The 23,803-nt window shown below is 35.8% G+C and overlaps 4 protein-coding genes across 6 annotated transcripts; 2 read left to right on the plus strand and 2 right to left on the minus strand.

The window, feature by feature from the left end:
* Window positions 1-1,909: 1,909 nt before the first annotated feature.
* Window positions 1,910-4,996, plus strand: LOC124642257 (UDP-glucosyltransferase 2-like). Its single transcript, XM_047180605.1, has 4 exons — window positions 1,910-2,763; window positions 3,801-4,023; window positions 4,105-4,324; window positions 4,561-4,996. The coding sequence occupies exons 1-4, from the start codon at window positions 1,951-1,953 to the stop codon at window positions 4,844-4,846; spliced, it is 1,542 nt and encodes a 513-aa protein (XP_047036561.1). The 5' UTR covers window positions 1,910-1,950; the 3' UTR covers window positions 4,847-4,996.
* A 3,099-nt stretch (window positions 4,997-8,095) lies between these two features.
* Window positions 8,096-18,735, minus strand: LOC124642256 (UDP-glucosyltransferase 2-like). 3 transcript variants are annotated; one of them, XM_047180603.1, is made up of 5 exons: window positions 17,876-18,735; window positions 16,754-16,976; window positions 16,423-16,642; window positions 16,051-16,125; window positions 8,096-8,312 (listed from the first exon to the last, which is right to left on the minus strand). In XM_047180603.1, the coding sequence occupies exons 1-5, from the start codon at window positions 18,686-18,688 to the stop codon at window positions 8,105-8,107; spliced, it is 1,539 nt and encodes a 512-aa protein (XP_047036559.1). In that variant the 5' UTR covers window positions 18,689-18,735; the 3' UTR covers window positions 8,096-8,104. The 3 variants fall into 3 exon arrangements, with proteins under 3 accessions (XP_047036559.1, XP_047036560.1, XP_047036557.1); XM_047180604.1 differs by lacking the exons at window positions 16,051-16,125; window positions 16,423-16,642; window positions 16,754-16,976; window positions 17,876-18,735 and adding exons at window positions 8,566-8,785; window positions 9,099-9,321; window positions 9,559-10,405 and having other exon boundaries at window positions 8,096-8,387; XM_047180601.1 differs by lacking the exon at window positions 8,096-8,312 and having other exon boundaries at window positions 15,598-16,125; window positions 17,876-18,731.
* LOC124642261 (UDP-glucosyltransferase 2-like) lies at window positions 11,176-13,605 on the plus strand. The gene is made up of 4 exons (XM_047180609.1): window positions 11,176-12,302; window positions 12,376-12,598; window positions 12,677-12,896; window positions 13,153-13,605. The coding sequence occupies exons 1-4, from the start codon at window positions 11,493-11,495 to the stop codon at window positions 13,436-13,438; spliced, it is 1,539 nt and encodes a 512-aa protein (XP_047036565.1). The 5' UTR covers window positions 11,176-11,492; the 3' UTR covers window positions 13,439-13,605.
* A 2,586-nt stretch (window positions 18,736-21,321) lies between the features above and the next one.
* LOC124642258 (UDP-glycosyltransferase UGT5-like) lies at window positions 21,322-23,786 on the minus strand. The gene is made up of 4 exons (XM_047180606.1): window positions 22,829-23,786; window positions 22,421-22,643; window positions 21,958-22,177; window positions 21,322-21,619 (listed from the first exon to the last, which is right to left on the minus strand). The coding sequence occupies exons 1-4, from the start codon at window positions 23,639-23,641 to the stop codon at window positions 21,334-21,336; spliced, it is 1,542 nt and encodes a 513-aa protein (XP_047036562.1). The 5' UTR covers window positions 23,642-23,786; the 3' UTR covers window positions 21,322-21,333.
* Window positions 23,787-23,803: the final 17 nt, after the last annotated feature.

Raw genomic sequence — 23,803 nt, forward strand, 5'->3', positions numbered from 1 at the left:
ACTTGGTCGGGTTTTTGACGTGACAACGTCTTATAAATCGATGGAGCCGGCTGCACGCACGAAAAAACATGACTCATGCGGCGTTACCTCGCTCTGAGGCGTTACCTCGCTCTGAGGCGTTACCTCGCTCTGAGGCGTTCCATCGCACAATCGGCCTACGCGTTCGGCAGCGTTCGACATCTGTCTCTCTCCCACTTGAGTGAGCGATGCGTCCGCGTAAACAGCTGCTATTCAATAATATATTTACATATTTTCGTCAAGTATGAAGTGCAGTGAAAAGTGACTGTGGTGTAAATTGTTTATAGCAACGATAATTGCGACGATAAAGGTAATGATTCTTTCGATATTAAATATATGTTCAGTGATATATTGTCGAATATTCGTGCTTTCATAATTAAAATAAATAGCATCAGTCCGCTAGTGCAGCGATTGTAGGTTATGCTATAACAAAACTATAATAATAAGGTAATAGAACTATTTCACGATGAGTAAAAAATCAATTGCTTTACTATTCGATCGAAATAATTATGGAGCATAGCCAGTGTTGGGCAAAATGAAATCTAACTACTGATTACTAACTACAACTTCATATTGTAGTTAGTATTCAAAACTGCAAATTACATTAAATAATCGTAAAAATTTTGATTACTAACTACAAATTTTAGTTGCAATCACGATTACGAGATTACTTTTTATAACTACCTACACATTTTAAATAATCAATCGCGCGTTCATGTACTGACTTGTCGTTTGCTAGTTAAGTACAGTTACCGGCACGGAAGTCGAGCCCTGACTTTCACCTGCGCAGAAGTGATTTATTGTGTCCCTTTGGTGGTATGAAGGGAGCGCGGGGGCGGCGGTAAAGCGGTGATTGGCCCGCAGCGCATCGCGTCATAGCCATTACTCGGGATTGGTTCTTAGCTGCGGTTGACATACGTCAGGACGACGAAACACTTCGGGCCAATTTAATTGACACCAATTTTTATAAAATATATTTTTATTTTGACGTGACAACGTCTTATAAATCGATGGAGCCGGCTGCACGCACGAAAAAACATGACTCATGCGGCGTTACCTCGCTCTGAGGCGTTCCGTTTAAGGCTTGAAGTGCAAGCGACAGCACGCAACGAGTGACAAAGAGGCAAGATCGGCCTCCGCTTTCGGCAGCGTTCGACATCTGACGATCAATTTCTTATGACGTTGTCACGTTCGACTATCGTCAGTAAACCGACTTTACAGACAACCGTTTTTTACTTTTGATGATGGCATTGCTATGATAAATGATTTGTTGTTTTAAGAATAGGTATATAATTTTTTTATATAACACTTATCAATTAATAGTCACCTACTTTTATATTTGTTTACAGAAGTTATTTGTAAATTTATATCTGCATGAGTTGTAGATCTTATCTTATCTACAACTTTGGCATTTTTTAATAACTCATAGTTTTTCCAGAAATCGTAACAAATCTTTTTTTACCTTAAAATCCCCAATCGTCTCCCAACCTCAGATCACCCGTTGATTATTTTTTCTAAAATTTTCTTCTCTTTGCTATGAGTTTAATTCTGCTTGAAATTACTTTCTCATATATACTTTTTTTTTTTTAATATACTTTTTCCAAAAAGACAAAGCCTAGCTTTTGGCACTCGCGCCTCAATTGGCTTTTGACTTTTTTGCAAATAAATTAAATAGATTTGTGCTCGTTGTGGTTCCAGTTGGTTAAATGCTCTAACTTGTGACAAAAAAAAATTTTAGAATAAAAAAAACCGTATACACGTGTAATTATTGCATAATCATGTGAAATTGGTATTTTCAACCGGGAAGTCCGATAATATTCGTTTGTTTAGTCACCTTATTACAAGCTACAAAAGAACTTTATCAGAACAGATACCTATATAAGAGAACGTGTCTTCACTTTGTTTCTCACAGTAATCGCAAACGGCCGTACTATGATGTCGCTTGCTTTGTTTATATTTGTACTATCAATTACTTGTAATGATGCTGCTAGAATTCTGGCAGTGTTTCCAGTTCCGTCTATCAGTCATCAAGTAGTGTTCCGACCTCTTACTCAAGAACTTGCCAGGCGAGGACATGAAGTCACAGTCATCACACCAGATCCTGTCTTCACAAATGGAGGAGCACCAGCTAATCTCACAGAAATTGACGTCCATTTTACTTACGAAGACTGGAAAAAGTTTTATGAAACTACTTCGGGGGATGATAATGATCTAGTGAAACAAATGGAAATAGCATTTGACTTGATAAATCGGATATTTGAAGTTCAAATGAGGGTGGATAAAGTGCAAAAAATATTGAAAGAACAGAAGTTTGATTTGCTCTTATTAGAAGCTTGTGCGAGACCCGCGTTGGTACTATCTCATGTTTTCAAAGTGCCTGTGATACTAGTGTCATCGTTTGGTCCTCTAATCTATAATTCCGAAACTATTGGATCAGCCATGCATCCTTTGCTGTATCCCGTGAATTTTAGCCAAAGAACTAACAACCTGAGCAAGTGGGACAAATTGGTGGAGTTGTGGAGGTTATACAGAATAATGAATGTGATGCAACAAGGGGAGTTAGAAGAGCAGGTAGTGGGCAAAAGATTGTTCGGACCAGATATGCCACCAATAAGTGAATTGAAAAATAACGTAGACATGATGTTTCTGAATATTCATCCTCTGTGGGATACAAATCGTCCAGTTCCTCCCAGTGTTATTTATATGGGTGGTTTGCATCAGAAACCTCAAAAGGAATTACCTACAGTAAGTTGACAATTTTAATTTATAATATGAACTCATTGTAATTGCTCTTTATCTCGTAGTGGGTCAGTAACTCGTAATCATTCATTAAGATTGTACTAACTGCTTTCGTTGTTCCGATCATTATTACTTATGTCTGATGGACACACTCAGAGACATTTAATGGTTACTTAAGCCGTTCCTTTGTGCAGAATTTCTATGAGAATCTGTCACTAAGGAATGACTTAAGTAATCATTAAATATCTCCGAGAGCGGGGATAAGGTATTTTTGTAAATAGGAAATTATTGTATCTCCCTTATAGTCATGAGGGTATTTAATGAAATTAAAATGCCATTTTTCGCATAAAGAATCAATAAAAGTTCCATGTTTAGTTTTAGAAGGTTTCTTATCTGCGATAAATTCTAACTTATAACGAATTTTACCGGCAAATCTGACAGTGTCTATCGAGAACTGTATACACGTAATTGGCTTCCGTGGAAAGATTTTACATTAGAGTCTTCTCATGTCAACAGCAACAACATATACCTATGATTAAAGTACTGTATTCTGTATTCTTAGGAAGGTCATATCTATTATGGACAAGTAGGAAATTAATACACATACAGTAATAGGTACTGTAATAGGGCAGTAAGAAATTACGGGCTTGTGTGGATTGACTATTATAAATAGCGTGGTCAACCACAGTAGTGGCTATTGTTTCTTGGTTTCAATAAATAGTTTCATCATATAAAGTCAATAAAAAATGTAGAATTACATAAAAATTATAGATTGTATATTTCTGGTTCCCGCGATCGAGTAAAAAGTATTTTGTTTCCTTTCTCAGGCTCTAAATTACCTGTCTATCTAATTTCATTTAATCAGTTCAGTGGATTTGGTGTGAAAACCCTACAAAAAGATTACTTTAGCAAACAAAATTAATGGGGATTTTGTCATCGTTATCTTTGTCCACATTTCTCTAATCAAGTTTAATATGTATTACTTTTGTGCGACTAAGAAGGACGACGACATTACCAAGTTAATTCAAATTATGTAATTGCAGGATCTCAAAACTTATTTGGACTCGTCCAAGAATGGCGTGGTCTACATTAGCTTTGGCACAAATGTACAACCTTCGCTGTTACCACCAGAGAAGGTACGAATACTGGTCAAAGTATTCTCCGAGCTACCTTACGACGTGCTGTGGAAGTGGGACAAAGATGAGCTCCCCGGACGTACTAGCAACATTAGGATATCCAAGTGGCTGCCGCAGTCAGACCTATTAAGTAAGTTATCATATCCTAAAATAAAAATGGTCATGGAGTAATAATTAAGTGCGAAGTTTTAATTCAATCATGAATTTTCAGGACATCCGAAGATCAAGGTATTCATAACTCAAGGAGGTCTACAGTCAACGGACGAAGCTATAACAGCAGGAGTACCTCTGATTGGTGTTCCAATGTTAGGTGACCAATGGTACAACGTAGAAAAATATGTACGACATGAGATTGGAGTCAGGCTTGATATAGAAACGTTGACGGAGGAACAATTTAAGAATGCCATAACAGAAGTCATTGGAGATAAAAAGTGAGTCAAGGTTTAGTTGTTATTCAGGCCTGGAGCCATAAAACAATATTAAATCCGAAAAAAACACAGAAGCAGAGAAACATTTGCAAGCTTATAGGCTTTTAGTAGATACTCTCCCATTTTTTTAATTCAACGAGACAATACTTGACCCAGAACAAAGTTTAGGAGTCCAAGTATAACGAGCTGTAAACAAGCAGTAAAAAAAAAACAATTTAATTTATATTTTCCTTTTGCAGGTACCGTCAAAACATTAAAAAGTTTGGCCAAATTATCCGAGACACGCCAATAGATCCGCTTGAAAATGCAGTATGGTGGACGGAGCACGTGCTGCGTCACGGCGGCGCGCGACATCTGCGCTCTCCCGCCGCCAACATATCGTGGGCAGAATATTTAGAGCTAGAACTAGTTCTGACTGTATTAACTGTTGCCTTAGGTTTTGTTCTATTATTGTCACTTCTACTTTATTACTCTTACAAGCATTTTGTTTTAAGTCCGGAACAGAAGAAGCTAAAAGACAATTGATTCTAAAATTAAGAATATTTATTTGAAATGACAGATCTAGGTACTTTATTTATTTTTTGTTGATTAATTTATTTACAAAATATTATGTAGGTAGATAAAGGATAAACTGTGATAAGCTTTGAGCGTAATAAATCATAGAATTAATATCCATTTTTCATTGTTTTATTTATTTGTGTAATGACATGAATTCTGCTTCCCTTTCCGTCCAGTAGTATATTACTACCAGTACTGTAGCATCCAATGCAAAGTTTTATACAGGAACTTGGTAAGTTGCACAGGTAACGAAAAAACTCTTGAAAATCCACCTATCATGGTATGGCGATGGTTTTGGTCCTGAACGTGGATGGATTTAGTTAGAAGAACGGGGACGACCAAAGAATCTATGGATGATCTGTGTTAAAGTCAATATGGATAGTAATACTTAGTAGAGGATTTGGGTACGGGGACTTTTATCAAAGAACTTACCTGTCTGTTACTCACAATGTGATTTCGGCATATGCCGATCCACATAGATGGTTACAACGACTTCATATTCCCAATATACATATATTGCATAATTGCCAATATATATTATATAAGCAAATCTTCATCTGATTAGCCTTTAACGAAAAACTTAATTACCATGATGACATGACAATCATCCAGTCAAAACAATGATACTAATTTTCTCTGCAATTTATTATAACCACTATTATCACAACAATTTGATGAATTTTATTTTCCCTATCATTTTTGGCTAAAATATCACAGGTCATACTATGGATTACAAACAAAATATTTCAAGCTTTTAATGCAAAATCATGGGCATTAAATATAAAGATATAATTAATTTGTAATTATATATAGATAGTATGTATCCCACCCAAAACAAAAATGTGAAAGGTTGCCAAGTTCGATAATATGGGAATGCTTCGCCTATAAAAGAAGTGAGATCTGAATAAGTACCAAGTTCCGTACACATACCTCAGTTAAAAATAGTTATTTTTTAATGATGTTACTTGGCAAGTTTTCACACACCTTGTACCTACTAAACGCAATGAATCAAGTATATAATTTTCTATTAAAACTTGCAACATTCCCATATTATCGAACTTGGCAACCTTTCACATTTTTGTTTTGGGTGGGATTTCATTTATTTTTGTAAGGTTGTTTATTTTATTTTTTTTCTTATGATAAAGTTAGTTAAGGAAATGTCTCATTTATACTATCTTTCAGATTTTTGAATATGCACTATGCTTCTTACAAAGACATGAACTAGATTAACTAAATGGACTAGATTTACCAACTGACTGACATGACATGTTATCATATATTATGTTCGTGGATCAAAGTTACACATTCGTTATTTTAGAAAGTGACTCACGCTTGGCCGTTTTCAGATTTTTACTTTAATTTGACTAAATACAAACCTTTGTTACGAATTTCAGATTGGTACGACCATTCGAAGATATATTATATAAATAAAAAATCGGTAAAAAAAACTTTTAAGTTAAACGGTTTTATATCTTATGTGCACTGAAAAATAAAAAATAAAAAAACAGTTACTTACCTATAAACCTACGTAGGTGGTCCCGGTCATATTAGACTAAAATAAAAACGTGGGGCCCATTCCGTAACTATTGCTGTAATACTTTCTTCTAGCTAGAGGTATAATAGGTGTGGATTGCATCGACTTACTATAATCATAACTGGAGATTTTGACAATCAATAATCAGCCGTAGCGGCTTCATCAGCGAACGCCGAGCTCACGATCTACCAAAGTATAAAGATATGCTTTGCCATAAGTAGGATTTCAGAGGGCCCCACGTTTTTATTTTAGTCTAATATGACCGGGACCACCTACGTAGGTTTATAGGTAAGTAACTGTTTTTTTATTTTTTATTTTTCAGTGCACATAAGATATAAAACCGTTTAACTTAAAAGTTTTTTTTACCGATTTTTTATTATCTAGTTTTTAGTATTTAATGAAAATGCCTACCGAATATTCTTCATTCTATACATGGGTCAGCAGCGGTGAGGGAGTGCCAGACTCTTACTGACTAAAAACCGTTCTTTTTCGTCGTAGGCCTTTTATGTACCACGACCACGGTAACTCTTTAGGACAATCCCGCAGCCCAGGCAGGCCTTGGCCCTGTTGGGCCCCGTTGGGGTTGCTGACAGTATTCTACTCGAGTAGCCCTTTCATTTGATACCCATATTGAGGGGGTTGTGGAAAAATATGTAATCCGCCATTTTGTACCGGCGGCCATCTTGGATTTACAATATTATTGATATTACTATATTGTATTGTCATCGGAATTAAAGGTGTGTACCAAATTTCAGATCAATCTGACAACAGGAAGGCACTGAAATTTCAATTTCTAAATTTGACCCAAGAAAGAATGAATAAATAATAAAACAAACGGGGTGAGCTAAATAAAACCGTTTAATAAAACCGTTTAATAATATAGATAAATATAGTTCGTTTTAGTTCCTTAGGGGAATAAATTTACACCGGGTATAAATTTACACCTTCATTATTTTGAAACTGACTCACACTTGGCCATTTTCAGATTTTTCCCTTTACCTTGACATAAAGACCTACTTCCGTGCCAAATTTCAAGTCAATACGAGCATTGGAACTGGTCTAGGTTTTTGATGAGTGAGTCAGTCAGTCAGTCAGTGAGTGTATAGTAAAAATAGCGATTTTCTGACGTCAATATCTCAAGACCTACAATAGGTATATTAATGAAATTTTGGATTATAGATAAGTGAGGGGGTCTCAACAGATACTAGAAATTTGATATGCGTAAATAAAATAGATTTTGAGTTATAGGGGGGTCGAATTTGGCCCGAAATGGTTCGTGTAATATAACCCACGGCCGGTGTGTCGCTTTTTTTGCTCGAACTTGGCGGACACACTGCCGTGTGTCTAGATGTTGTAACTTTAGGCTGATTTTACAGTCACGCTGATCACGCGCTGACCATCAGCGCCGACGGCCGAAAATATATCAAACTCTATGAAGCGTTTTTAAATGACGCGTAGCTGTCAGCGCAGACGATGTTCGGAGAAACTACGCGCTGAGCTATGAGCGCTGACGGTGAGCGTGAGACTAAAATCAGCCTAAGATGTTAAAAAAATATAGTAACCTTTATGTTTTGCTGTACCTAATAATTACATTTTAATTAATACATAAGCATTTTGCATTAAATACTTTCTTACTACCATGTACCATCTTTGTAAAAGTAGTCATCAATATCATCATAATATCAATTTTCTCAATTACTTTTTATTTTCTCTTTAGGACTTAAGATTACATACTTGAATATTTTATACAGAAGAATTGACAATAGGAATACTACGGGTAGCAAAACAGCTAACACGGTAAGTACTAGTTCTAGTTCAAGGAACTGCGTCCACGACATGTTGGCGGCGGGAGAGCGCAGATGTCGCGCGCCGCCGTGACGCAGCACGTGCTCCGTCCACCACACCGCACGATCCAACGGTGGTTGTGGCTGATCAAACATCACTTGGCCGAGTTTTATAATGTTTTCACGATACCTGGAAAATGAGAAAATACGATTTAATTTTTGTCTCGATAAAGTTAGCTTCTAAACCTACAGTGCGTTCTCACAAACTGTCCTTTTTCTTTTTGTTCCATAGGTAAATTGTTGTGAATTACTATTTTAACTGAAGGATTCTTATTGTACCAAGCCTTTCACAAAATTAGCCAACCCACCTCTTATCTCCAATAACGTCATTGATTGCTTTCTCGAAGCGTTCCTCAGTCAGCGTTTCAAAATCAAGTCTGACTCCAATCTTATGATGTTCATATTTTTCAACATTATACCATTGATCACCAAGTATTGGAACACCAATCAGAGGTACTCCTGCTGTTATAGCTTCATCTGTTGATTGTAGACCTCCTTGTGTTATGAATACTTTGATCTTTGGATGCCCTGGAAATGTATAATAGGAAAAATTTATGGTTTTTTCATTGCCAATCGTCTTGAAGGAGCTGGGTGCGTAAGAACTATTAGGCAATTTCATGTTCTAATACCAGAAAGAATGATGTATGTTTTGAGTTTACTTTTGGAAATGTTCGAATTCAATCCCGACTATTTTGATCCTTTACCTGCCCGTGATCATGGATGCTGTTAAATGATCCGAAATTAATATAACCACGATAAAATCCATAAAATTAGTTTTATTTAAATGTCTATATATGCGCGTAAGTGTCAGAAATCAACAAAATATAAAATATCTACTTACTTAATAGATCTGACTGTGGCAGCCACTTGGATATCCTAATGTTGCTAGTACGTCCAGGGAGCTCATCTTTGTCCCACTTCCACAGCACGTCGTAAGGTAGTTGAGATAAGACATTAAGGAGTATTTTCATTCTGTCTGGAGGTAAAAGTGAAGGTTTGACATTTGTACCAAAGCTGATGTATATCACACCATTCTTTGAAGAGTCCAAGTAGGTTTTGAGATCCTGAAATCAGATATGTTCACTGTTAAGTATTATGTATATTTGAATGCGGTATGAGTATATAATCTAAACATATTTTGCTATCTAAACCAATATGTAAAAATCAGAGCTTATTAGTTACGTGACATTACTTGCGTTTACGAGATGAGATTAGATAACATAGGAAACTTTGGATCTCAATTACTTTAAACTATTACCTAAAGAAAACCGATTAAACTAAGAATAGAATATCGAACTTACTTCTGGTAATTCCTTCACAGGTTTTTGATGCATACCGCCCATATAAATAACACTCGGTGGCACTGGCCTATTCCCTTCCCATACAGGATGAACATTCAAAAACAGCATATCTACGTTATTCTGTAACTCATTTATCGTTGGTACATTTGGCCCAAACAATCGTCGGGTCATTTTATTTTCTTCATATTCAACTTCACGCATAACATTCTCCAGTTTGTAAAAGTTCCATAACTCTAATACTTTCTCCCACATAGTTAAATTATATAACCTTTTGCTCAAATTCACTGGATACAGCAATGGATGCCAGGCTGATCCTACAGTTTCTACATTAAAATTCATTGGGCCAAATGAAGACACTTGAATCAATGGCGCTTTGAAAATATGTGACAGAACTATTGCTGGCCGGGCACAAGCTTCCACTAAAATCAAATTGAACTTCTCTTTCAATAGCTTTTGCACTTCATCCACTTTCATTTGGATTTCGAAGACATCAACTATCATGCTGAAAGCTCCTCTCATTTGTTTGATCAAATCACTATCAGCCGCCGAAGTGATTTTATACAATTTCTCCCATTCTTCGTAAGTAAAGTGGACGTCAATTTCTGTAAGATTAGCCGGTGCTTCTCCTTTTGGGAAGGCGGGATCTGGTGTGATGACCGTGACTTCATGTCCTCGCCTGGCAAGTTCTTGAGTGAGAGGTCGGAACACTACTTGATGACTGATAGACGGTACAGGAAACACTGCCAGTATTTTAGCAGCATGGTTGTTTGTTACTGATAATGTAAATATAAATAAAGCGACCGATATCATGGCAAGTGTTCAAGATAATGATGGAAATAAATTGAGAACGTTCGTTTATTTATATGCTACTTATAGATTGAATGATAATAATATTTAGTAGCGTATTATACAACAATGACCATGGCAATTTATCTAACGCGTGCTTTATTCATATATTTATAAAGTATTCAAGATAATATTAGTTACTTACCAATTACTTTAATTGTAAAGTGATTTTATCTTTTGAAGTTTTATGGAATTTCCCGGTTGACTCCTATCTAATCTTAAAGCCATACGCGGAAAAATAATATCCCAAATTGTACATATTTAACAATGATTTGGGATATATTTATTTGGAAATGTTATTCGGATTTTCAGGTTTGAGATATGTTTATTTCCCATAAGAATTATAATAATTCACTTACATAAGAAAACTTATAATTAATTTACAAAAACGTTTATGGTTGCGTACTCATTTTTTAATTTAAAATATAGTTTCCAGATCGTTTCCATAATCTTTATATTCCATATTTTTTTGGTGTTATAGTACACCATTATTTTATCGCAAAATCTTTTTCTTATCGGTTCAATATCTTTATATTCCACAATCACCTAGTGGTCTCTAATTACCAAAGACTGTTGTCAAGGTTACCAAGGACCATTTCAAAACATCTTTATTCCTAATTTTGGAACTGCTTTGTTAAATGTCTAAGATCTGAAAAGGGGCTTCAGCATGTGATCAGCATAAACCTATGAGTACGTTAGACACTACCCCACTATCATTTTTATGTACTTGGCTTAAAATTAACTATTCTTCTCTGTAATATTCATTTTTCTCTCATAAAAATTGCAACGACTAACAAAAAAATAATGTACAAGTAATTTTCTCATAACTAAAGGACGAGCAGAATAGACGTCTATATCACACAAGCTACAGAATAAAGATTAAATGAACTGAATATCATCTTTGCAATAGATAACATATTTTGTTTATGTCACCGTGTAGATAGCATTACAGACAAAAATTATACAATAACACCCATACGGGACTATCTTCATCTGATTATAATCGACCAAACATATCTATTTAAAAGATAGGTATATAAGAAAACATGCCCACTTGAATCGTCATAGTCATCTGTATCACTAGTAATATGAGGTCGCTCGCATTTTTTGTTTTGGTTCTCACAATAACTGATAATGAGGCGGCTAGAATACTGGCAGTATTTCCAGTGCCTTCAATCAGTCATCAAATAGTGTTTCGTCCTGTTATTCACGAACTTGCTAAGCGAGGACATGAAGTTACTATCATCACTCCAGACCCGGCCTTTCCGAATGGAGGGGGACCTGCAACTCTCAAAGAAATCGACGTACATTTCACGTACGAAGAATGGAAGAAGTTTTATGAATTCACGTCAGTGGGTGACGATGATCAGGTCAAACAAATGGAAGCAGTACTCAAAATTATTATTCATATATTTGAAGTCCAAATGAAGGTTGATGAAGTCCAAAAAGTGTTGAAAGAGAAATTCGATTTGGTGTTTATAGAAGCTTTGGTCCGACCAGCGTTAACTCTTACACACATTTTCATAGTGCCGATTATTCAAATGTCTTCATTTGGTCCTATTAATTTTAACACGGCTACTTTTGGATCAGCTTGGCACCCTTTCCTGTACCCAATGAATTTAAGTCAGAAGATCAATAATATGACCATGTGGGAGAAACTACAGGAACTATGGACCTTTTATCAAATTGAGAAGGTTTATGAAAAACTTGAAGTAGACGAACACAAAATGGCTCAACGATTGTTTGGACCAGATGTTCCAAAGTTAAAGGAATTGAAAGATAACGTTGATATGATGTTTTTGAACATTCACCCTCTGTGGGATTCCAATCGACCGGTTCCTCCTAGTGTTATTTATATGGGTGGAGTGCATCAAAAACCTCAAAAGGAATTACCTAAGGTAAGTTCACAATTTAGTCATGTAAAATATGCAATTATTCAACAAATTCTTGACACAAACCATCTGATTCCAGGAACTGGAAACTTACTTGGACTCCTCGAAAAACGGTGTAATATACATCAGCTTTGGTACAAATGTACAACCTTCACTGCTACCTCCGGAGAAGGTACAAATACTAGTCAAAGTATTCTCTGAGCTACCTTACGACGTGCTGTGGAAGTGGGACAAAGATGAACTCCCTGGACGTACTAGCAACATTAGGATAGAAAAATGGCTGCCGCAGTCAGACCTTTTAAGTAAGTGACACTGTTAATTTCAGTAGAGTTATTCCAAGTTTACATTAAAAGTAGAAAATAATGCCTATTAATTTTCAGGGCACCCAAAGATCAAGGTATACGTAATGCAAGGAGGTCTGCAATCAACAGATGAAGCTATAACAGCAGGAGTGCCTCTGATTGGATTCCCAATGTTGGGTGATCAATGGTTCAACGTAGAAAAATATGAACAGCATAAAATTGGACTCAGACTCGATTTGGATACATTGACTGAAGAAAAATTTAAGCATGCACTCAATGAGGTCATTGTTGATGATAGGTGAGTCACAGTAAAATTATTAAAGTTTCTTCTGCCTAGCCTTTTCTCAATGTTGGGGTTTTCAGTCTTACCAGATGCTATAGAGGTTCACTGTCTATCTGGCCTCATTAACCCAGTTACTCGGAAAAAATGTTTGGGAGACTGTAAAAGCCAAAGAGTGGTAGACAATTTTCATCACCATCATCTGGTACACATCAAAGCCATCTTTATAGCCTTGATTTAGTAGAATTCAGTAGAATATTGTATCCATTTCCAGTTACCGTCAAAACATTATGAAACTTGGCAAACTACTGAATGATGAGCCAATGACACCGTTGGAGCGTGCGGTGTGGTGGACGGAGCACGTGCTGCGTCACGGTGGCGCGCGACATCTGCGCTCTCCCGCCGCCAATATGTCGTGGACACAGTTCCTCGAACTAGAACTAGTGCTTACTGTATTAAGTTTTGTACTAGTCTTTGCTTTATTAATTTTACTGTTATTTTATAAGTTATACAAGTATTTTTGTTTATATTCAAAACAGAGGAAGCTTAAAGATCGTTAAGTTGTTCCTTTTTATTCTAGGTTAGCTCAATTTAATAGGACAATGAAACTTGTATTTGATTAGATAGAAGTGTAAGTACATTTTTGTTGTGAAAGAATGTCTATATGAATTAAATTATGTTCTAAGTGATAAATGAAATATAAATTAATATGATATTAAAAAAAAAAGTTTTATTCGTTGAAATATGTCCCAGTGTAGTCGATCTCTCCCATTTTTTAAAGCTTTTTTTTTTTGTTTTATGGACTGATTATTATTATAATTTATGTTTAATGTCACAATAGTATGACATTTGTATAAGGCAAGTCATATAAGGAAATTCTGAAGACTATAGTGAAAAGTTCCAAAATTGGTATTATGAAACGATGAAACGCAATTTTCTTTATCAGTTTTCTTTTCGCAACTTATATCACACATTGTATAATATTTATCATGAATTATATCACACATATTGCTCTGTCATCCTCATACAATATTTTAGTATCTTGTACCTATTGACTGATATCAAAAAGTCTAATTATTCATACAAGTAAATAAAATTGGAGTGACTGTCTGTTTGCAACATTAAAATTAGATCTCCACAGATACCTGTTGGAGGCGACCTGCATCCAGCATCTTCCGGCGACCTTTATAAGGTCGTCTGTCAACTTTTTTGGTGGACGTCATACGCTGCGCTTGCTAGTCCGTGGTCTCCACTCCAGTGCGTATTTATGCTTCCTAATATGTATAATAACATGTTTTGTCTGTCTGGCTGTTTATTTGTCCCTCAAACTCTGATTTAATTCGTCGGAACTTTCAATGGCAGCTACCTGATATTCGTTAAGTTCTTTTTATGTCGCTCCCGGATGGCACGTTAAATTGTTCTCATTGGATGCGGGTGAAACATCTTCATAGTTCAAAATTAAATTATTAGTCCTGAAGTTACGAGACAATCTACAGCATAATTTATTTTAATTAATTGACGTCACAGTGACTAGAGGAAATCTATATCATTATCTCACACGTGCTTCTAGAGTAGCACCTGATAACAATAGTTAATTCTGTTGAGATGTGACGTTATCATTTGCATAATTATCTGGAATATTAACCTCTATTTAACCTTTTGGCTTTATGTTCAGTAGCCGGTAACAGGCTGATAATTGCTGATCATGATGATGACCAATCCGCCTCGAGCGCTTATCGCTCATTCCTTCTCTGTATGAGAGGAGCCCTGTACCTTGCAGTGGGACAGTAAAAATGCCTATGATGATGATGAAGCTTTGAGATGTGGAAATTCATCATCATAGTTTTAATCTTTGGCAGTCGTTACGCATATCGAAAACCAGAAAATCTGCCAACCAAGACATAGGCACGTAAGGGTAGTTTGTGACTGACTAGTAACTGGGTTGTAAAGTCGTAACAGACCATTGTTACGACTGTTTGAGTACCAACTCAGATGGCTTGTAAGGTTGGAAGCTAGGCCTCATCAGGCCTGTAAGACTGATATAATTAGCCTGAATGTTTCTGGGAAATGGCTAGACAGATAGACATATTGTTACCTAATGATCGTAAGTACAATCATGCACCTGTCCAGCAGGCTATCAGTCACAAGATGAATAAGCACATTATGTATATTATCACGCGTTTAGCATGCTAGACGTAATTGAACAATCGAATATAGAGCTCTCATTTTTATAACGGTGATCCATGAATAAACAGAAATCAGAATGATTTGTATAATATTTTTATGATAACACTTATCGATTCTTATCAATGTATTGAAGTTAATTCTTCATGAGCTAGCACGCATGATGCACGCGTATTGTCAATGTAAGGTTTTTCTGGAATTCTTAAACCTTCTCCAACTTTTAAGTCATAGTAAATTATAATTTACAATTTTTTACAAAATGTTTATTTTCTGTACAATGAAGTGGAAACATCTTTTCGTTTGTTTTTGTGTACCCCACAAACAAACAAACAAATAAATGCCCCGAAACTTCTGAACCGATTTTGAAAATTATTTCATTGATGGAAAGCTACACTCTTCTCGAGTTACATAATCATGTAGTTAGTAGGTAGTATTTAGGTTCGACGCGAGTGAAATGCGGGTAAATGGCTAGTATCATACTGTACTCCACTATTTGTTTATAAATAAATTAATAATGAAGTTGACAAAAAAAAAATTGATTTCCCATTATTTTATTTACCCACACACATCCACATCATATCACAGCTTATTCTATATACTAAAATTATTCAACAAAAAAAAAATCATAACAAATGATATCTACGCTTAACAACTAATACCTATCAGTACCTAAGTTTTTGATTTATCACAATGATAAAATACATTATCATAACATTTAACTTTTTTTCTGTTCAGGACTTAGAATAAAATATTTCCATAAGTGGATGTAATACTTATCTAATTATATTTAAGCTTCTTCAGTTTTGCACTTAAAATAAAATGCTTGTAAGAGTAATAAAGTAGAAGGGACAATAATAAAACAAAACCTAAGACAAAACTTAATACAGTAAGAACTAATTCTAGTTCGAGGAACTGCGTCCACGACATGTTGGCGGCGGGAGAGCGCAGATGTCGCGCGCCGCCGTGACGCAGCACGTGCTCCGTCCACCACACCGCACGCTCCAACGGTGTCATGGGATGGTCGTACATTAGAGTACGAAGTTTTTCAATGTTCTTTCGATAACTGTGAACAAATATTGTCTCTTTAGATGGTATATTATGATTCAGCTGGATGGATCATTGTTATGAATTGATGTCACCCACACTTCGAAATCTATATCCATCTACGATCTATGTTGTGTAATACATGAGATTCCATTCATAAAAATAAAAATTATCTACGAAAAATTTAACAGGGTTAAAAGGAAGGTTAAAAATAGCTACCGAAAATAAAGACGTATAAAAGAAAAATGTTTGCAATGACTCAAATAAATTACTGTAATCATACGAAAGAATGATGTCTAAGATCACATTTACGAACCTTTCATCTCCAATGACGTCGTTTATCGTATTCTTAAATTCTTCCCCAGTGAATGTTTCCAATTCAAGTTTGACTCCAATCTTGTGATGTTCATATTTCTCTGTATTGTACCATTGGTCACCCAACATTGGGAAACCAATCAGAGGTACTCCTGCTGTTATAGCTTCATCTGTTGATTGTAGACCTCCTTGTGTTACGAATACCTTGATCTTTGGATGCCCTGAAAAAGATTAATACATTTAAGTGTTTTCTATATTTTTAGTATTTATGATGAATTAAAATAATCTCAAGGGACATTAAAAAGCATGAACCTAAGACTATTTTGACTTACTTAATAGGTCAGACTGTGGCAACCACTTCGATATCCTAATGTTGCTAGTACGTCCGGGGAGCTCATCTTTGTCCCACTTCCACAGCACGTCGTAAGGTAGCTCGGAGAATGCTTTGACCAGTATTTGTACCTTCTCTGGTGGTAACAGCGAAGGTTGTACATTTGTACCAAAACTGATGTATATCACGCCATTTTTGGATGAGTCCAAGAACGTTTTTAAATCCTAGAAAAGAAATCCTTGTTACTATTTTATTGATAAGATTAGTACTAATTATTTCAATGTATTATCTATGATATTTGAATATTATAATAACGTTAGTCAGCATGATGATAACTTATTTAGGTCATTGTCATTCAAAATAATCCATGGATATATTTAAAAAGATAAGATGTCTGGCCGTACAAATGTTACATGACTTTGTAAATTTTTATTATAATTGTTACATCATCATCCTCCGAGCCTTTTCCCAAACTATGTTGGGGTCGGCTTCCAGTCTAACCGGATTCAGCTGAGTACCAGTGCTTTACAAGAAGCGACTGCCTATCTGACCTCCTCAACCCAGTTACCCGGGCAACCCGATACCCCTTGGTTAGACTGGTGTCAGACTTACTGGCTTCTGACTACCCGTAACGACTGCCAAGGATGTTCAATGACAGCCGGGACCTACAGTTTAACGTGCCATCCGAAACACAGTCATTGGTGTCTAAGATATACTTAGAAAGTACATACAAACTTAGAAAAGTTGCATTGATACTTGCCTGACCTGGAATCGAACCCGCGCCCTCATACTCGAGAGGTTGGTTCTTTGCCCACTAGGCCACCACGACTTTATTATAATTGTTACAACATATATTTATTTACATTTTTGCACATCATTGCGGAAAATTACCGACATTATTACACTTTGACCTGCAGTAATTAAGCCTTACATTTTTATTTAATAATTATTTGTAATGCACACACTACCTAGTACAACAAATGACTTGCGTCATTTACAGCCGTTCCTATTTTACGTCTATACATTTACTAGCGATAACATTTTCACATTAGACTCCACAAGTAATGTCAATCCAAAACAAAACTATACTGGGAATGGCTATTAAAGGAGAAAGATGACTTACCGCAGGTAATTCTTTCTTAGGTTTTTGATGCACTCCACCCATATAAACAACGCTAGGTGGAACTGCACGATTGCCTTCCCAAATAGGGTGAATATTCAAAAACAGCATCTCAACATTATTCTTAAGTTCACTTATAGGTGGCGTATCTGGCCCAAATAGCCTTTGGAGCATCTTGTCTTCTCTCTTCTCAATCTCACCTAGTATATCATAATTCATTTTATAAAAGTCCCATAGCTCCACTAATTTCTCCTTTATAGATAGGTTGTAAATTCTCTTGCCTAAGCTGTCAGGGTACAGCATAGGATGCCAAGAAGCTCCAATCGTTTCCACGTTAAAGTTCATAGTTCCAAACGAAGATACAGCAATCAAAGGAGCTTTGAAAACATGAGACAAAACCAATGCTGATCGTGTACAAGCTTCTACTAGGATCAAATCAAACTTTTCTTCTTTTATTAATCTTTGAACCTCATCCACTTTTATTTCATCTTCGAAAGCTTCAATCAACATATTGAAAGCGAATTGCATTCCTGTTATTAAGTTTCCATTTCCAGCCGATGTTACTTCGTAAAGTCTTCTAGCTCTTTCGTAAGTAAAGTGGACATCAATTTCTGTAAGATTAGCTGGTGCTTCTCCTTTTGGGAAGGCGGGATCTGGTGTGATGACCGTGACTTCATGTCCTCGTTTTGCAAGTTCTTGAGTTAGTGGACGAAACGCTACTTGATGACTGATAGACGGCACTGGGAACATAGCCAGTATTTTTGCAGCATCATTGAATGATATGGACAATAAAAATATTAGTAGAACAGGCGACATTGTCGTGTTGACGGTTGAAACAACTATGGGAAGTAATGTTAACGCTGGTCTTTATATAGTTATCTACATATTTTGATTAATTTATTGCTGAACAATGTTTGTTTGGTGTTATTGATAATACTATCTTATAAAACGTGTCTGAACAAGTTTCTTTGACTGAAGTTCGAGAATACAATAGATTTTATTGTTTCTGTGGTTTTGTACAGCGTTTTGAATTTGTCATAATTCACGTAAATAATGAAAACTGTCACAAATCATATGTTATTGCATGGAGATTGGCTGGTCCAGTAGTTTCTAATATATTGGTGTAAGTCTTGTATAAATATTTCTTATGGTCTTAAATATAAACTTTTTGGTGAGCGAGTGGTAAACAAAGATTGTGTTATTGAAATCCTAGTTTTATTGACAGGTAAGGGTGGTTCATGTGATACATTGTAACATCTGATATCCCGCGGTTTCACCCGTGTACCGTGGGAACGGCTGTCCGTACCGGGCAAAATATAGACTGCGTTACTCGGGAAGAGTTTAGGTTTGAAAAATATTTTCACTGTTTTCCAACAGTGAAAAAATCAAATCTTTTCAGTAGTTTCAGAACCTTTAAGGTACAAACAAACAAACAAATGAGTGTTTCCTTGATTATAATAGTATTTATAGATTAATTTATCTTATTTTTTTATTTGTTTGTATCAGGCGTCTAAGCCCCATATAAACAAACACCCTTCAGCAAACAGCTTTTAAGCAGCTTCGTGTAATTCATCGTTTGGATATATATAATGTTTGGGTGTATAAAGGATGGAAACTCTAAAACAAGGAATGTAAGAATATAACATAATGATTTATGTGAAACACTTTTATTCATAAGACATATCTTAAATCTAGAAGAAATATATTAAAAACAAATAAACTTCATGAACAACTAGTTAAAGAAATAATTAAAAGAGCTCTTTAAAATAATAAGGTACTCCATGCTTCAGAATCTCAAGTTCAACAATTATGAACCTACTCTAACAAATTCAACGTCCAATACAATATTTCTAAACGACTAATCCTTAACATTAAACAAATAACAAAAAAAAAAAACTAAAAACGTCTGTTCATTAAATGATTCTCACACAGGTATAAAATATAACCATGAAGGCTGAGTTGCATCATTTGCAACTATTTCGATAACCAAACAATTTCGTCAACTTCATTAAAGTGTTCTCAAAAGGGCTTCAGCGAGTTGGCTTCGGCGATATGAGTAATAACTATCCCACCCAAAACAAAAATGTGAAAGACTGCCAAGTTCGATAATATGGGAATGCTTCGCCTATAAAAGAAGTGAGATCTGAATAAGTACCAAGTTCCATACACATACCTCAGTTAAAAATAGTTACTTTTTAATGATGTTACTTGGAAAGTTTTCATACACCTTGTTATAAACCTACTAAACGCAATGAATCAAGTATTTAATTTTCTATTAAAACTTGCCAAGTAACATCATTAAAAAGTAACTATTTTTAACTGAGGTATGTGTATGGAACTTGGTACTCAGATCTCACTTCTTTTATAGGCGAAGCATTCCCATATTATCGAACTTGGCAGTCTTTCACATTTTTGTTTTGGGTGGGATTTCATTTATTTTTGTAAGGTTGTTTATTTTTTTTTTTCTTATGATGAAGTTAGTTAAAGGAATGTCTCATTTATACTATCTTTTAGATTTTTTAATATGCACTATGTTTCTTACAAAGAAATGAACTAGATTAACTAAATGGACTAGATTTACCAACTGACTGACATGACATGTTATCATATATTATGTTCGTGGATCAAAGTTACACATTCGTTATTTTCGAAAGTGATTCACACTTGGCCGTTTTCAGATATTTATTTTACTTCTAACTACACTATTTTACTTCTAACTAAACTAAATACAAACCATTCGAAGATATATTATATAAATATAGATAAATTTAGTTCGTTTTAGTTCCTTAAGGGTATAAATTTACACCGGGTATAAAACACCTTCATTATTTTGAAACCGACTCACACTTGGCCATTTTCAGATTTTTCCCTTTACCTTGACATAAAGACCTACCTCCATGCCAAATTTCAAGTCAATACGACCATTGGAAGTGGTCTAGGTTTTTGATGAGTGAGTCAGTGAATCAGTCAGTCAGTGAGTGTATAGTAAAAATAGCGATTTTCTGACGTCAATATCTCAAGACCTACAATAGGTATATTAATGAAATTTTGTATTTTAGATAAGTGAGGGGGTCTCAATAGATACTAGAAATTTGATATGCGTAAATAAAATAGATTTTGAGTTACAGGGGGGTCGAATTTGGCCCGAAATGGTTCGTGTAATATAACCCACGGCCGGTGTGTCGCTTTTTTTGCTCGAACTTGGCGGACACACTGCCGTGTGTCTAGATATGTAATAACTCTGTTGACAATAAATAATATTTAGTCATTTACAGTATTTACACAGCCTCAAGTGTGCCTTCCAAAAACCCGGGACTCCATAGTCCCTTAGTCTGGTAGGAAACAAACCATGCCTTCACGTGGAATTGCCACCCACTGGTTAACTAAGCGATTTGACAATTCAAAATGGTTCGGTTAAGTTTTTACAGGAACTTAGAAAATTACAATAATTTTTACTGCATTCAATTGTCTTTCAACTTCTTATGCTCTAAACTTATACTAAAATACTTCCACAAGCTGTACAATAAAAGAGAGATTAACAGGACAAAGCTTAATGCTACACTAAGTACAGTAAACACTAATTCTAGCTCTAAGTACTGTGTCCACGACATGTTGGCGGCGGGAGAGCGCAGATGTCGCGCGCCGCCGTGACGCAGCACGTGCTCCGTCCACCATACTGCATTTTCAAGTGGATGAACTGGTAGGTCCCGCATCAGTTTGCCAAGTTGTTTTGTGTTGCGACGATAGCTATAAAGAATAAATGAATAGTCTATAAGTTCATCAGTATTATTTTTGCTTGTATCACTGGCACAGTGGACGGAATTCCTGCCGTACTCGAGATGAATTTTCTTAGGGTTTAACAATACTAGAGGGATATTTGAATATGGCTAAAGTTGATTCGCAGATTGTTAGAAACAACTTTAATGCCTAAGCCACTCTTAGGTTTTAATTCCCTAAACAGCATGACGATTTAGTTTTCGGTTTCCAGGTAGATAGTAATTTGGATTAGAACATCAATAAATTTTATCAAAATGAGAGTCTAAATTAATCAATATTTCATAACATTTTTAGCTTCGATGACTTACCTCTCATCATCAATGAGTCTTTTAACAGTGTTCCTAAATTGTTCTTCAGTCACTGTGTCAATAGCAAGTTTGGCGCCAATCTTGTGGTACTCATACTGTTCTGCATTGTACCATTGATCACCCAGCATAGGGAAAGCTATCATAGGGACCCCTGCGGTCAAAGCCTCATCAGTTGATTGAAGACCGCCTTGCATGACAAACAGCTTTATCTTGGGATGTACTGAAAATACAGAATCAATCATAAGTTTTTCTTTAAATAGGTCTCCTAAATATAACATTATGGCATTAAAATTATTTGATATATTCAGGAAGTTATTGACGTAATTATTTTTTATGTAAGCCGTCCATTATCGGGACGTAAAAAACCCTGATGAACTTATCACAAGGCAATAATTTAATTTATTTTATAGAATCCAAATAACTCGTATTTATATGTATATGTTATCAAAATATGGTTACTTACATAGTAGATCGGACTGTGGCAGCCACTTAAATATCCTAATGTTACTAGTACGTCCGGGGAGCTCATCTTTGTCCCACTTCCACAGCACGTCGTAAGGTAGCTCGGAGAATGCTTTGATCATTAATTGTACCTTCTCTGGAGGTAATAGTGAAGGTTGTACATTTGTACCGAAGCTGACATATATGACACCATGTTTCGAAGAATCCAAGTAGGTCTTGAGATCCTGGAAATAAATACAAAAGAATTGTAACAAAGAACCTTTTACCCAAATGTCTAATGGGCTGGTAATTTGACCTAATCCGGGTACTGAACCTGAGACGCCGTCTTCAGTTCTCTCTAAAACTTGTGACCACTATTAAAGATTAACGGGGTTGCTATTTCAACAGACATAAATTCCAACACACCCACCTTCGGTAATTCTTCAACAGGTTTTTGATGCATACCACCCATATAAACCACACTTGGAGGGACTGGACGATTTCCTTCCCATACAGGGTGTATATTCAAAAACAACATATCAACATTATTTTTCAATTCATTCATAGGAGGAATATCTGGTCCAAACAATCGTTTTGCCATTACGTTCTCTTCCTCTTCAACCTCTTTAAGCACAATATCTAGTTGATATAAGTTCCATAGTTCGGATATCTTCTCCCAGTTTGTCAGGTTATATACCCTCTGGTTCATACTCAGTGGAAACACCAATGGATGCCAAGCAGAGCCTATAGTTTGCACATTGAAGTTCATAGGTCCAAATGAAGACACCAATATCACAGGCACTTTGAATACGTGAGACAACATCAACGCAGGTCTCGCACACGCTTCAAGTAATAACAAATCGTACTTCTGATCTTTCAAAACATTTTTCACTACACCCTTCTGGATTTGGTCTTCAAAAACCTTGGCTATCAGGTCAAAACCTACTCTCATTTTCTGTACCATAGTTGCGTCTCCCGAAGAAGTTACTTTGTACATTTCTTTCATGATTTCGTAGGAAAAGTGGACATCGATTTCTGTGAGATTAGCAGGAGCTCCTCCTTTTGGGAAGGCGGGATCTGGTGTGATGACCGTGACTTCATGTCCTCGCTTGGCCAGTGCTTGAGTAAGAGGTCGAAACACTACTTGATGACTGATAGACGGTACGGGAAATACAGCTAATATTCTAGCCGCATCATAACAGGTTATTGTTGATGCAAAAACGAGTAAAACAAACGGTAACATTGTGTGAGCACTTGAGATATACTGCGAAGAATAATATGTTTTATGTTTCCTTATATATATAGATAGCACAGTGTTCCTTATTTTGATAAAATCAGCTGTTTTACGTAACCTGATAGCAATGATTATTCAATTTTATCTAAAGGGATTTTAGGAACTCTGGAT

The sequence above is a fragment of the Helicoverpa zea genome, chromosome 24, assembly GCF_022581195.2.
Source record: "Helicoverpa zea isolate HzStark_Cry1AcR chromosome 24, ilHelZeax1.1, whole genome shotgun sequence".
Classification (NCBI taxonomy): Eukaryota; Metazoa; Arthropoda; class Insecta; order Lepidoptera; family Noctuidae; genus Helicoverpa; species Helicoverpa zea.